The sequence below is a fragment of the Hemibagrus wyckioides genome, linkage group LG19 (genome assembly GCF_019097595.1).
Source record: "Hemibagrus wyckioides isolate EC202008001 linkage group LG19, SWU_Hwy_1.0, whole genome shotgun sequence".
NCBI lineage: Eukaryota > Metazoa > Chordata > Actinopteri > Siluriformes > Bagridae > Hemibagrus > Hemibagrus wyckioides.
The window spans coordinates 1910640-1925190 of NC_080728.1; the positions used below are offsets into that span (position 1 = coordinate 1910640).

Here is a 14551-nt window from a genome sequence, read left to right on the forward strand (position 1 = left end):
AGCGTTCTGAAGTCTTCTGAGTAGGACGATGCTGAATACTGTGCCAGGGACTGAGAGGAGTGTGATTCCTCGCCAGTTGTTGCAGTCTGCTAAATTGTCTTTCTTTGGGAGCTTCACACTGACTCTTCTTTGCCAATCCTCTGGTACTCGCGCTGTCAACCAACAGGAGTTCAGAAGATCCGTCAACAAGGTACTGCCCACGAGCATTTCTGCTGAGACCATGTCCAGGCTGGGCGCTTTGCCATTCCTCAAGAGTCGAATCGCAACTGTAGTCTCCACTGTTGTAATTGCATCCGTCCTCACATCCAGGTAATTTGCTAGGTCAGGGGAATCAAAAGTGAAGGTGGTTTTGGGAACAGGCTAATTCAGAGTCTCCTGGAAGTGTCCCACCCATTGGGCGTTCTGTTCTTCTTTTGTCAGCAGCGGTTTGCCATTCTTGTCTTTGACATGTGCCCCCTGTCCACTTTTTTACACACCAGATATTTTAGCAAATGATTGTAAACTCATGGTGTCTCCTGGTGGTCCAGGAGCCCTAAGCTAACACTTATGCTACTTACAGTAAGAAAAGGCCCTGAGGATGTTTACAACAGATGAATCGATGGTTCAGTTTTAAATGTTGTTTGCAGTGTCCCTCTAATCATATTGTCTGACTGGTGTGTGTACTTTTAACATTTATGAGAATGAGATGTCAGGAACAGTTGGACAGTTCCCTGCCAGGCCTGGAAAGGGTGATGGCAGGTGAATTTCGGAAGCCTGCTTCTTTGTGTGTTTTGTGCCATGCCCTTCCAATTGTTCTCATTCTTGTTGTATCAACTGTTCCCCATTTACCTTAATGTCTAGCCCTATAAATAGGGATTGTGTTCCTGTCTGTTGGTCATTGTTATCTGGTGGTTTTTGTGTTTAATGTTTTGTTTATGCTCATGTTCTCAGCCAGGTTTTAGTTTTAGGTTTTGTTTTAGTTTCTTTGTCATGTTTTGTCTAGTGTTAGGTTAGTCTGCCCCATGTCTCATGTTTGTGTAAATAAAGCAGTGCTTTGTTGAATCCTGCACTTGGGGCTTATTCCATGGCATGCAGGGGCACACACCCCCACGGAGGTTCGGGTTCAAGCCCCACACAGGGTGGGGGTCCCGGACGTGATAGAATGATTGACCATTCTTGAAGACCCAGCGGGATTTCCAGCTAGTTCCTGTTCACAACAAGGTATTGCAGTCTTTGAGCAAGACCCTGGATTCCCAGTGGAGCACATCTGACAGGCCACCTGCCTTGTAAAATGTTCGAGCAGGTGGGCCCCCTTACTCGTTTCCCCAGTGTGGTGCCTCCATCCTTGTCCGGGTTGAGGACGCCATTCGAATTCATGTCTTGGGGGGCACCCACTTTTTATCGGCCCCACCGGAAGCATGGTTTCCACCACCTTGTCAGCCGGGGACACTGCTCCATGATGGGGTTTCTGTGGAGGATGTCGCTCGGCATCCCAGGTGGAAGACGTTTCCCTCCCGTCTCGTGTATGTGTCGGATATTGCTATATCCCCAGGACCTGGGGCACTGCTGTGGACTGCAGTTATGGACTACATCACGCCTTGCATCTCCCCTCTAACATATACTACACCTCCCACCTACCCCTGGGGTGTCCTTCAGCTTTGCTGGAGGCACATAAGGTGCCATGCCTTAGTGGGCGGTTATGTCAGGAACAGCTGGACAGTTCCTTGCCAGGCCTGGAGAGGGTGCTGGCAGGTGAATTTCGGAAGCCTGCTTCTTCGTTCTCATTCCTGTTGCATCACCTGTTCCCTATTTACTTTCATGTCTAGCCCTATAAAGAGGGATCCTTGTATTCCTATCTCTGTCGGTCATTATCTATGCTGTGGTTTTTGTATTTAATGTTTTGCTTTGTTTTTTGTTTTGTTTGTTTTAGTTTTAGGTTTTGTTTTAGTTTCTTTGTCATGCTTTGTCTAGTGTGAGGTTAGTCTGCCCCATGTCTCGTGTTTGTGTAAATAAAGCAGTGCTTCGTTGAATCCTGCACTTGGGTCTTATTCCTTGGCATACAGGCACACACACCCCCATGGAGGTCCGGGTTCGAGCCCCACACAGGGCGGGGGTCCCGGATGTGACATAAGAAAGTTCATTGAAAGCTTTGATGAGGTGTTTGATAATTTGCACTACTGTGAGTTCATTATGTTTTATTTTATTTACTTTATTTACAGTATCAGCTGTGATTTTCTTGGAGTGAAAAGTTGGTCAGCTGTAGACTCCGCGCTCAGCTCAGAAACCTCCAATCTGAAAGAACTGCATCTGACTGTGAAAACACTGAATTTGTCCCATAATAATCTAGGAGACTCAGGAGTGAAGAGTCTCTCTGCTGGACTGGAGAATCCTCACTGTAAAGTGGAGACACTGGGGTAAGATCATCTCTCTGAGAGTCACAATAACTCACTAAAAGCAACATTTACATATAGTGTTCACCTGAAATTTTCTGTAACAGTACAACATGCAGAACAAATAAGTCATTAAGTGGTGATGACTTTCTCCATAATCAAAAAAGTCAAGTCATAGTCAAAGAAGCTTTGTCACTTCAACTATATATAGCTTATGCAGTACATAGTGAAATGAAACAAGGTTCCTCCTAGACCAGAGGTGCTACACAGAACAAATAACAAATTACAGGTGACACGGCCAAACATAGAGTTAAACTATACTACAAGGTCCATAATTTAAAACTAAACATATAACATAAGTGCACAGGATGAAAAGACAGTGCAGACAAACAAGATGCATAACGCTGACTATGTTCAAAAGGACAGTGGACAAAAAGACAAAGAAGGATAGAAACAGGTTAAGGGACGGTGAATATAGCAGCAGAAGTATTTTAGTTGTATCAGATACAAATATTTAAAGTGATGTGTGTATGTAAACAAAATCAATATAAAGTGATGTGTGCATGTAAACAAGATCAGTTTCAGTGTTTCAACACTGGATCATGCCGACAGAATGGACATTGGATTCTGGTAGCTGAAGAGCAGAACTGCAGTTGGTTGAGGAGTGCATGGGGCAAAGCTAAAACAAAGTCATTTTTAACTCCTGAACAAAACACTAATAATAAAAACACTGAACAAAATAATGGCTGTATCCATACACATTATCTTTAATCACAGGAATTAGAGTAGGCCTGCTTTCCTTTTTTTAGTGGAAAGGCTTTCACTCTAGTTTAATGTGTGAATTTCTTCTGTTTAAATCTGTACTAGAATAAAATTATTTTAAATGTCACCAAATCAAATAATAATCAGATAGTAATAGTATAATGGTTCTCCCCATAGAGTGAAAATAAATCTCTTTTGAAACAATGTTTTGTTCTAATATGATTGTTTAGATTTTCTGTCATGATTTAACATCATAGACTATAAGACATGTTATGTTTAAATAAGAAATGCTATGCTTAAACTGATAGATCTGCAGATTAAACAGTTCAGCAAAGAAACCTCTTGGTCTGGTTATGACATGTAAAAGGCAGAGTCTGCACATTTGTTGAAAGGCAGCACAACCCTGTTTTGTTTATGGTGTGCTATTATTAATTGGGACTGTTGACTGTCAGTGTAGCTGGTGTTTCAATAAAATTGGCTTTAATGGCAAAAGCACCAGTAAAATATAGCAATACAAATATCTCTAAATTTATTAGTTTAGTTTTTGCAACCAATAGTGTTTCATTTTGTGATATTCTCTTAGAGTTGTGTCTGTGTCTCTGTGTGAGATACAAAAACAAGTGGCAAATGATCAATAGGTAGAACGATAGACTTGTAGATAATTGTCCACTTTTAACAGTCGTAAGTTATTTTGAGTGACTGCTAGCTTTTGAGTTTCTTTTCAAACGTGTGCCCACCCTATTTTACCAGGCCCACCCACTCTTAACAATCTGACTGTAATGTTTTGCTCATTGTTATACTTTGTATAATAAAAATCTGAGATTCAATGTGGCTCTTTACAGGTTGTGTGAGTGTGGTGTCTCAGATGAAGGCTGTGCTGCTCTGACTTCAGCTCTGAGATCAAACCCCTCACACCTGAGAGAACTGAATCTGTCCTGGAATAAACTAGGAGACTCAGGAGTGAAGAGTCTCTCTGCTGTACTGGAGAATCCTCACTGTAAACTAGAGAAACTGGGGTAAGATCATTTCACTGAGAGTTACATGACCTGCTCCTCTGCTTTTCTAATAGTGAGACTGAAACACTGTAATGATTTTTCACAGACTCTAATGTGACTGCAGTGTGTCTGAAATTACTGAGAAATTGTTACAAAAAAACAAAAAACCCAACAAAAACTAATTTTTTTTAATCTGTATATATTGTCCATTATAAAAGAACTCATCAGCGAATTCCAAAATGGGCATTTCTCACCTTCAACCAGACATATTTCATGAAATCTAGAGAAAAACGCTAAATTGATCAAAGGCTTAATGCATGATCAGACATTTTGACATGAATATAAACTGAAAAAATATAAATCACCTGACAAAACAAAATTAATATTACAATTTAACTAAAGGCACTAATAAGAGCCAGGGGAGAAAAAGGAAGATAAAGTAAAAAACCTGCTCCACAAGAGTTCTAGGCACCTGCTCACAAATGAGATGTTGAGGAATAATATTCATTTCATAATGTCAAAACTCATGTGGACTCAAGAGCGGTAACAGTAATATTAGTGCAGTGATTCACTGAAAATAAGATACAATAAAGCACTAAGCTTAACTCTATGCTATAGGAAGTACATCTGTGCTAATTTCCATTTATTTTCTTTCTTTACTTTTTATTTACAATTCCAGCACATGTTTATTGCAGAAATGTTGTCTGCTTTCCTGTCTGTATCTCAGCTCTAACATATTTGACTGTAAGATCTTAAATACTTAGCAATGAAATTGGCCTATATGATAAGTTGTGGTTAATCTGAGGCTGAAAAAAGTGTGTAATGTCTGACTCTGGTGTTTCCTTATTTGTGCTGTCTATAATACTAGCCTCCTCTGATTCTTTGTAAGTCTCTCTATGCTGTGTCAACAGATGCCTGGTGAGATTTGTGGTGCTACTGGTATATTTAATTGTGGCCCTACAGACCTTGCATGTGGCCAACTGTTCCTCTTGTAGTCTTCCAAACTTTGGATTTAAATTTTTTGTAAATTGATTAATGGATTGTAAATTGAGTTGATATCAGATATGTTCATCTAACTAAAGTGGGGATGTGGTAGCTCAATGGTTAAGGCTACTTTTTGGGCTACTGATCGAAAAATTGTGAGTTTGCCAGGTCTACCAAGCTGCCACTGCTGAGCCCCTGAGCGCGGCCCTTAGCCCTCAATTGCTCAGCCGTATAAAATAAGATGAATTGTAAGTCACTGTGGATAAGGGCATCTGATAAATGCCAGAAATGTAAGACAAAACTCTCCTCAGGTCATACAGATTTAACTGAAATTCTATGCAGACTCTGTTAAAATACTACAATATTAAAATACTAAATAAATGTTAAAATTAACTGCAAATCTTCAACCAACTGATTCATAACTTTAGAATCCAGCCATCATTCCACCATACACTTGCACTTACACTTAGTTCCTGGTTGTTAGATGGACTTTGTAAGGTTTGTTTAGTAGCTTTATAGAAGCTTCACAATGTCTTTTTATTCTTTGAAGTGACTGAATGACTGTATGCTTTAATACAGGGATCTGCTGCTGCTGTGCTGTTTACATGAAGCCATGAGCTTCTGCAACTCTGTATTTCAAATCTTGCTTAACACTGATTCTTTCAAAGAGTGTGTGATCAGTTAGTCGAAATGAAAAATAACTTGAGGTTTATCATCTGTAAACTCAGTCCATAAGAAGAATGAACAATTTACAGCTTCACTATACTGATGTTCTGCTGCTAACACATCAGTTTTGCATATGATTATGTTTAATTAACTGTGGCAGGCAGAATCTCCTGTTAAAATATAATGGTGCAGCTGTAATGGACAGTAAAGGTTTATTCATGGCTTACACCTAGAAGCCGACTGACCATGGTCTAAGGTGGGCACAGATCTGTTTGTATTCAACAATCTTGACTATCTTGACATCACTGTGGACTATTTTTCAAATTTCTGGGAGATTACTTGCAAGACACAAAGTCTTGCACAGTGATTAATATGCTGACAGCTTATTTTGCCAGGAAAGGCATACCAGACATTGTGTTCTCAGATAATGGACCACAATACATCAACAGAATTCCGGCAGTTCAGTGGGCGCTGGGAGTTTCAGCATAAAACCTCATCGCCAGCCCATCCACAGGGTAATGGGAAAGCAGAGTCTATTGTAAAGACGACAATACATCTGATGCAGAAAGCCAAGATTTCAGGACGTGAGCCATACCTGGCAATCTTAGATCACAGGAGCACTCCATCGTAGGGTCACAATGCAATCCCAGCTGTTAAGCAGAAGGACACACACTCTCCTCCCAACACACAACAATCTTTTGAAACCAAAAGTAGAAGACACGAGACAAGGACTAATGCTCAATCAAAGATGACAGGAAATGTACTGCAACAGACACACAAAAGACATGATCAAGATCTTGAAACCAGGTTATAAAGTGAGAGTACAACCAGCACAGTCGCAAAAGATTTGGCGGAAAGCAACAGTGTTGGAATCTGTCAATAAACATTTGTAAAAGGTTGAACTGGACAGTGGTGGTGTTCTAAGAAGGAACAGAAGGTACCACACTGATCATCACGAACTGGCCTTCAAAGTGAGACTGTCTGCTAATAACATCAAACCAATGGAGCAATGTGCTCAGTCAAATAGTGACACAAAACCAGTTGTCACTACCAGAACAGGCCAGATTCATGTTAAATCTCAGTATTTGGAGGACAATGTAACTTACATGGTGATTTTTTTTAACCTCTGTTCTTGATATTAGAAACAATATTTTGGGTTTTGGGCAGACAAGGTTTTAAGTCTAAAGCCCAAGTTATACAGAAAATGAAAGAGAGAAGTGGGGGGGTGTTTTGAAACATTCAGTTCATCGTGTTCATGTATAGAGATAAAAAAGCAAGATTGTATTTTTGGGGAAAAAAGCAAAGATGTAACAATGTGTTTTGTAATTTGACTTATGTTGCACGGAACTTAAATGTAACAGAGCGATGTGTTTTGAGTGAGTGCTCTTCAGTAAATGTGGAGTCACGGAACATGATAGTTGTCTGAGTTTTTTATATTTATTCGCTCTAGATAAAAAAGAAAGTAAAACAAATATTTCTTTTATTAGGGCTATTTTGGATATCAGTAAGAGTCCTTAGCTAGATTTTGACAGAGTCGAAACACTATTTATGGAATGTGTTCACAGTATTTTGTTTCAGTCCTGATTTTGTTTCCATGTACAAGCTTTTGTACATGTTGAAAGTGTACTGAAAGTTCATGGGAACTTACCCGCTCCTTTTAAATTTATAGAGGTGTTAGACAAGGTTGAGTCTTGTCTAGTATGTTGTATACTTTAGTCATCTCCTTTTTGGGGTCGTTGTCCTGCTGCACCTCATCAGTACAGAGACCTGCTGCCTATGTTTTTGTGCATAGTTGAGTCGATTAGCCTTGTTTCCATGCCAGAGGTCTGGCTTTCTGCCCACAATTCTTCCATTAAGACCACTTCTAGCCACACCTCTCCAGACAGTATTATTATTTTGCATTTTGTAAATTTATAAAAATAAACAATTAAAGTATATTTTTTTAAAAGCATTCTTACTTTACAGCATTTTTACACCTGCCTAAAACCCATGGATGTACTTTTTTTTTTTCAGAGAGAAACTGTGTTCAATGCTTTTTCTGCACTGTTAATGACGACAACCTTTGTTTATCGTTTTAAAGAGTCTATTTTAATGCAATGAAACATTTTCACTAAAGTTTTATTTCTGTTGAAAGGGCTTTGTATGAATTATGTGTGGATATTTATTTTTGTTCCTGATTTTGTTTTTGTCACCTTTATTTGTTAAATATATGAGACAATGTTCTAGCAAATTTTTACCTTTTTAAAGAAATTTTAGCAGATTTTTGAAATTCAATACTCATTTTCTCTTAATTAGACATTGTTCATTAGAATAAACAGGTGATATTAAATCCTCATGTCATTCTGAATAAAAAAATAATTTACAAACACATCATATTTAAAGTAAGTCTTAAACTAAGATAAATATCTGTTTATGAAGAGTGTGTCATTGTGTCTCTCTACAGGTTGCGTGATTGTGGTATCTCAGATGAAGACTGTGCTGCTCTGACTTCAGCTCTGAGATCAAACCCCTCACATCTGAGAGTACTGGATCTGTCCAATAATAATCTAGGAGACTCAATTGTGAAGATTCTCTCTGCTGTACTGGAGAATCCTCACTGTAAACTGGAGACACTGTGGTAAGATCATCTCTCTGAGAATCACATGACCTGTTCCTCAGTAAGACACATTCTCTAATAGTGAAAATGAAGCAGAAGTTTTAGGTTCTTCATCAATGTGCACACTGATGATTTTTCACAGACTTTGATGTGACTGCAATGTGTTTGAAATTACTGTGAAATTATGTACAAAAAATTAACTTGGAAATCAAAATTAAACAAGAGGTCAGCTCATCACCCTCCATCAGTGGGCAGTTGATAGTTAAACTGATAATAATAAAGAGTCAGTTATCTGTCAGATATGAACCTATTTTCTTCTTCTTCTTCTTTTCTTTTTACAGCCAAATCAGTAAATCTTGATTTGAAACAGAAATACAGTAGTTCTCTCTAAAAAAAATCAGAACATGTTAAATTCTGTTTAAAATAAAATTATGCCTGTTTAACATCCTAACTAGATTTCACTTAAAAAACAATGATTCAGTGGTGAATGCACAAACCCTACACTATACATCTATGTATTTGTACTATATATACTATTGTCAATGTTTTTGGTTAGAATTTATCAAAATGATCCAGTTTTACTGAGGACCACAAGAGAATAACAATATTCCCCCAGTACTAAAAAGCTTCTCTGAAGGGGAACTTGTGGCTGCTATGAACAAGTACTCTATTGAGGGCCTTGGGTAAATCTTTTGGTGTTCCTTCCATCATTGTAGTGGATCTCCCTCACTATCCAGTTTATGTGACTGTAAGTAGGCCTGCAGCCCACATGCTACAATTAGTTCATGGTTGTTGGATGCACTTTGTAAAGCGTGCGCAGTAGCTTTATAAAAGCTTCACAACATCTTTTTCTTTGGAGTGACTGAATGACTATGCTTTAATTCAGGGATCTGCTGCTGTGCTGTTCACATGAAGCCATGACCTTCTGTGACGCTGTATTTCAAATCGTGTTTGAAAACACAACACTGATTGGTCAGTAGTGAACTTCCAAAGACAGTGTGATCAGTCAGTAGAGGTGAAAAATAACTTGTGATGGTCACTTGTGATTTGGTTTATCATCTGTAAACTCAGTCATAAGAAGAATGAAAAATTTGCAGCTTCACCATGCTGATGATTTCTGCTGCTAACACATCAGTATTGCAAATAATTGTTTGATTAACTGTGCGAGGCAGAAATCATGATCTCTGTTAAAATATCCTCCTGACTACCAGGAAAAAAATATTTTCCAGTTACTTTTATTCTTAACTTACCCAGTTGTTTGGAATGCAATGAGTTTATGAAACATTTTTTTTTTTATAAAAAAGTTATTTTAAAAATATCGTGTCCACTACAGTGTATGTTCAAGATTCCAAAAGCTTTGACATTTCAACCACATATAGCTGACATAGTACAATGAAATGAAACAACATTTCTCCAGGACCTGGTGCTACAGAAACATACAACATATAGTTCAGACACAAAAATAACAACACAGAGCTAGGACAAAAGTTTGTCCAAGCCACATACTGTAAAGTGCACAGTGTGCAAATAGGTGCAAATAGAGCATAGAGAAGACAGTGCAAAAACAGTAGGTACAAAAGACAATACAAAAACACAGGACACTCTACTTGCTCTACTTAGAGACAAACTCTCCCAGCTGAATGTGCCTGACTCCATGTGCAGTTGGATCATGGACTTCCTGACAGAGAGATGGCAGTTTATGAGGCTGGGTAAGCATGTCTATGACTCCTGGAACATCAGCACTGGATCCCCCCCAAGGCCGTGTCCTTTCTCCTCTGCTATTCTCCCTGTATACTAACGGCTGCACATCTGGTCACCAGTCTGTCAAACTCCTGAAGTTTGCTGATGACACCACCCTCATTGGCCTCATCTCTGATGGGGATGAGTCTGCCTACAGGAGTGAGATGGATCATCTGGTGTCATGGTGCAGCATGAACAACCTGGAGCTCAACTCTCTCAGGACAGAGGAGAGGATAGTAGGAGAGGAAGGACCCAGCCCCCCATCATCCTTTATGACTTGCCGGTGACATCTGTCGAGTCCTTCTGCTTCCTGGGCACCACCATCAACCAGGAGCTCAATTGGGAGCAGAACATCAGCTCCCTCACCAAGAAGGCTCAGCAGAGGATGTATTTCCTGCGGCAGCTGAAGACGTTTCTCCTCTCTGAGAAGATGCTTATGAACTTCTACACAGCCATCATCGAATCTATTCTCACATCCTCCATCACAGTCTGGTTTGCTGCAGCTACAGCCAGGGACAAGGCCAAGCTTCAGTGTGTCATCCACTCTGCTGAGAAGGTGATCGGCTGCAGTCTCCCATCTCTCCAGGAGCTGTACCTCTCCAGGACACAGAGACATGCAGCCAAAATTGCAGCCGACTCCTCTCATCCCGGAAACTTTTTCAGTCCCTCCCCTCTGGTAAGAGGCTCCGGTCCATCAGGACCAAGACCTCACGCCACAAGAACAGTTTCTTCCCCACTGCAGTCAGCCTTCTGAACAGTGCCTCACTTGGTGCCTGACACCAAGACAAATTCCTAGTACTGTAAAGTGCTCCTTGCTGACCCTTTGCTGTACCTGGCAATAAAACTTTTTCTGATATTGGTATTGTGCAAAATAGCTTTGAGGTAGTGAAAATAGAAATAAATATAAATCTAACAGTGCATGAAATAACCCAAGGTCTGAGGTAGTGCAATAAATAACGAACAATATTAATTGTGTGTGTGTGTGTCCACACAGGTGAGAGAGAGAGAGTGTGTGTGTGTGTGTGTGTGTGTGTGTGTGTGTGAGAGAGACAGAGAGTATTGTAAAGTTCAGTCCTGAGTGTGTGTGTGTGAGAGAGAGAGTTTTGTACAGTTCAGTCCTGGGTGTTGAGGAGCCTGATGGCTTGAGGAAAGAAACTGTTACACAGTCTGGTTGTGAGGGCCCAAATGCTCCGGTACCTCTTTCCAGATGGCAGAAGGGTGAAGAGTGTGTGTGAGGGGTGTGTGGGGTCATCCACAATGCTATTAGCTTTATGGATGCAGTGTGTAGTGTAAATGTCCATGATAGAGGGGAGAGAGACTCTGATGATCTTTTCAGCTGTCCTCACTATCCTCTGAAGGGTCTTGCGATCAGAGACGGTGCAGTTCCCAAACCAGGCAGTGATGCAGCTGCTCAGGACGCTCTTGATGGTCCCTCTATAGAACACCATCAGGATGGGGGAAGGGAGATGGGCTTTCCTCAGCCTCCTCAGGAAGTAGAGGCGCTGCTGGGCTTTCTTGGTGATGGAGCTGGTGTTGAGTGACCAGGTGAAGTTCTTTGCCAGATGAACACCAAGGAATTTGGTGCTCTTAACGATCTCCACAGAGGATCCGTCGATGGACAGCGGAGAATAGTCACTCTGTCCTCTCCTGAAGTCAACAAACGTCAACGTTCAGGTACAGGTTGCTGGCTTTACACCAGGCTATTAGTTGTTGCACCTCTTTTCTGTATGCTGACTCATTGTTCTTGCTGATGAGACCCACCACGGTCATGTCATCGGCGAACTTGATGATGTGGTTGGGGCTGTACATTGCTGCACAGTCGTGAGTCAGCAAAGTGAACAGCAGTGGACTTGGCACACAGCCCTGAGGAGCTCCAGTGCTCGGTGTGGAGGTGCTGGAGATACTGTTCACAGTCCGGACTGACTGAGGTCTGAGAATATGGTGCATGTGAAATGGAACCATAATGACAATAAGTAAATCGCAACGAAAATACCTAAGTCAGCATAAGAATTATGAAAACCATTGTCACGAAATAAATGCAGCACAAAAAATCACTGTTTTGTAGCGCATGTATGTTGGGACTTTGATGTATTTCTTATTTATGTAGTATGATCTCTCACTGGAGATTCCGACCTGGCCCAGAGTAGTCAACTCCTCACCCAAGAGCAATTTGAATTCAAGAAACTTTAGTTTCTTCCTCAGTAGCTGGCAGTTAGTCTTATACTGAAGCCATGCAATGGTGATTGCCAGTTCAAAAAAGTGGAAAAGTACACACACTGTCCATTTCCGAGTTGCGAGTTGCCATCCTGTAGAAACATAGCATCCGGTCCGCCATGTCCACCCAGGCTGCTGTTGAACTCAGAAATTGCCAACAGTCTTGACACTTGGACATACCTTTTGTCTTTCTAAGACTATCTACTGTGTGTCCTGAGGCTCAAAACGATAGACAGATGATGCCATTACCACTGTGTTACTGTAAAACCACTTAATGACTGCAAGTTTAGGAGAACTTCATCCAATCACCATCTCAGATGCCCCTCTTCCTTTGTTTTTGATGGTCTGATCCCCTGTAGTGTTACACTCCTTTGGAATTCTGTTCTTCATGAGAGTTCCAGTTCCTGCCAGCCCATTCTCCATCAGGGTGTCGAAGAGTTCAACAGTTGTAAAGGACCTGTCAAAGAACAGGTGGGTTCTATTGGAAATAAATTTGGCCACATGCTCCAATGCCCTGTCCTGCTGTGATTCTGAAGGTGGTCTTGCCTTGGTAGACCACAAAATCACTTGGTGTGCCCAAAACACATTCAGTCCAGTCGGGTATGGTTTGCCCGGTACATACTGGAGAATTTGGCAGTACCTCTGACTCTCCTGCCTCTGTTTGCCCTGTCTGCTCTACATCCTCTCAGCTATCTGAGTCCTCTGCCCCTGCCTCAAACACTGTATCTTCATCTTCCTCATCAAACAACTCAATTTCTGAGTTTTTATCAACAATTAGAATTTCTGCCTCTGACAGGTAATCCCTTCCTGCTTATTTGGAGGTAATAACTACAAATGTCCACTGGAGAGGACATATTTTAAACACTCTCCAATCATGGTAAAATATTGTTACATGACATTAGAAAATTATTTAAGGTGTTAAGAGATTCATATAAAATATAACAATAACATTTCATGAGAAAATGTGCTCAATCAAAATAATTAGGCATTTAATTTTCTTCTTTCCATAAAATGTCCTTCTAATGATGGACTCCATATTCTTTAAGGGGGAAGAGGAAGTTCCCAAAACCCCACCCCTGTAAATTTGGTATCATTTAAAAGTGATAAATGTCCTCCTTACAGAACAAAATGAGTTAGTTCAGTTGTATGTAGGAGGTGGGAGATATTTAAGTTTACATATGTCCTTTATAGAGGACAAATGGTGCAGCTATAATGGACAGAAAAGGTTTATTCAAGCCTTACACTTAGAAGCTGGGGTCTTGTTGTCAGACTCTTCTGATATTTGAAGAAGAGCAGTTAATTTTTATGACAAATTGTATTAGAGTGAAATTTAGGCTTGATAAAGTTTTCCTTGATAATCAGCCTCAAGTATCTGGAAAGAGCTGTCTGGTAAAGGACCTGGAACTGATGTCTTGACTTTCATAAATCTTTTACTTACTCTGCTAGAGGAATTTAATGGGGTGGGGGTGGCTCAATTGGTTAATTGGGGGTTCAAGTCCCATCACCAAGGATGGGATATGCGAAGAAAGAATTTCACTGTGCTGTAATGTACACTATATTGCCAAAAGTATTCGCTCACCCATCCAAATAATCAGAATCAGTTGTTCCAATCACTTCCATGGCCACAGGTGTATAAAATCAAGCACCTAGGCATGCAGACTGTTTTTACAAACATTTGTGAAAGAATGGGTCGCTCTCAGGAGCTCAGTGAATTCCAGCGTGGAACTGTGATAGGATGCCACCTGTGCAACAAATCCAGTCGTGAAATTTCCTCGCTCCTAAATATTCCACAGTCAACTGTCAGCTGTATTATAAGAACGTGGAAGTGTTTGGGAACGACAGCAACTCAGCCACGAAGTGGTAGGCCACGTAAACTGACGGAGCGGGGTCTGCGGATGCTGAGGCGCATAGTGCGAAGAGGTCGCCAACTTTCTGCAGAGTCAATCGCTACAGACCTCCAAACTTCATGTGGCCTTCAGATTAGCTCAAGAACAGTGTGCAGAGAGCTTCATGGAATGGGTTTCCATGGCCGAGCAGCTGCATCCAAGCCATACATCACCAAGTGCAATGCAAAGCGTCGGATGCAGTGGTGTAAAGCACGCCGCCACTGGACTCTAGAGCAGTGGAGACGCGTTCTCTGGAGTGATGAATCGCGCTTCTCCATCTGGCAATCTGATGGACGAGTCTGGGTTTGGCGGTTGCCAGGAGAACGGTACTTGTCTGAC

General features: G+C 40.8%; 2 protein-coding genes across 16 annotated transcripts in view; one reads left to right on the forward strand and one right to left on the reverse strand.

Moving 5' to 3' along the window:
• LOC131370162 (NACHT, LRR and PYD domains-containing protein 12-like) overlaps positions 1-14551 on the forward strand; it is a 404348-nt gene that overhangs the window by 345787 nt on the left and 44010 nt on the right. For 6 of the 10 annotated variants that reach the window (XM_058417315.1, XM_058417316.1, XM_058417317.1 and 3 more), the window contains 3 exons: positions 2199-2393; positions 3974-4147; positions 8220-8393. In XM_058417315.1, the coding sequence (XP_058273298.1) occupies positions 2199-2393; positions 3974-4147; positions 8220-8393 (543 nt within the window). Of the gene's footprint in view, positions 1-2198; positions 2394-3973; positions 4148-8219; positions 8394-12685; positions 12798-14551 lie in introns of all 10 variants that reach the window. The other 4 variants (XM_058417307.1, XM_058417309.1, XM_058417308.1 and 1 more) reach the window with 2 other exon arrangements.
• The window catches only part of LOC131370166 (NLR family CARD domain-containing protein 3-like), a 237541-nt gene that overhangs the window by 136528 nt on the left and 86462 nt on the right, over positions 1-14551 (reverse strand). The gene's annotated exons all lie outside the window — the stretch shown is intronic.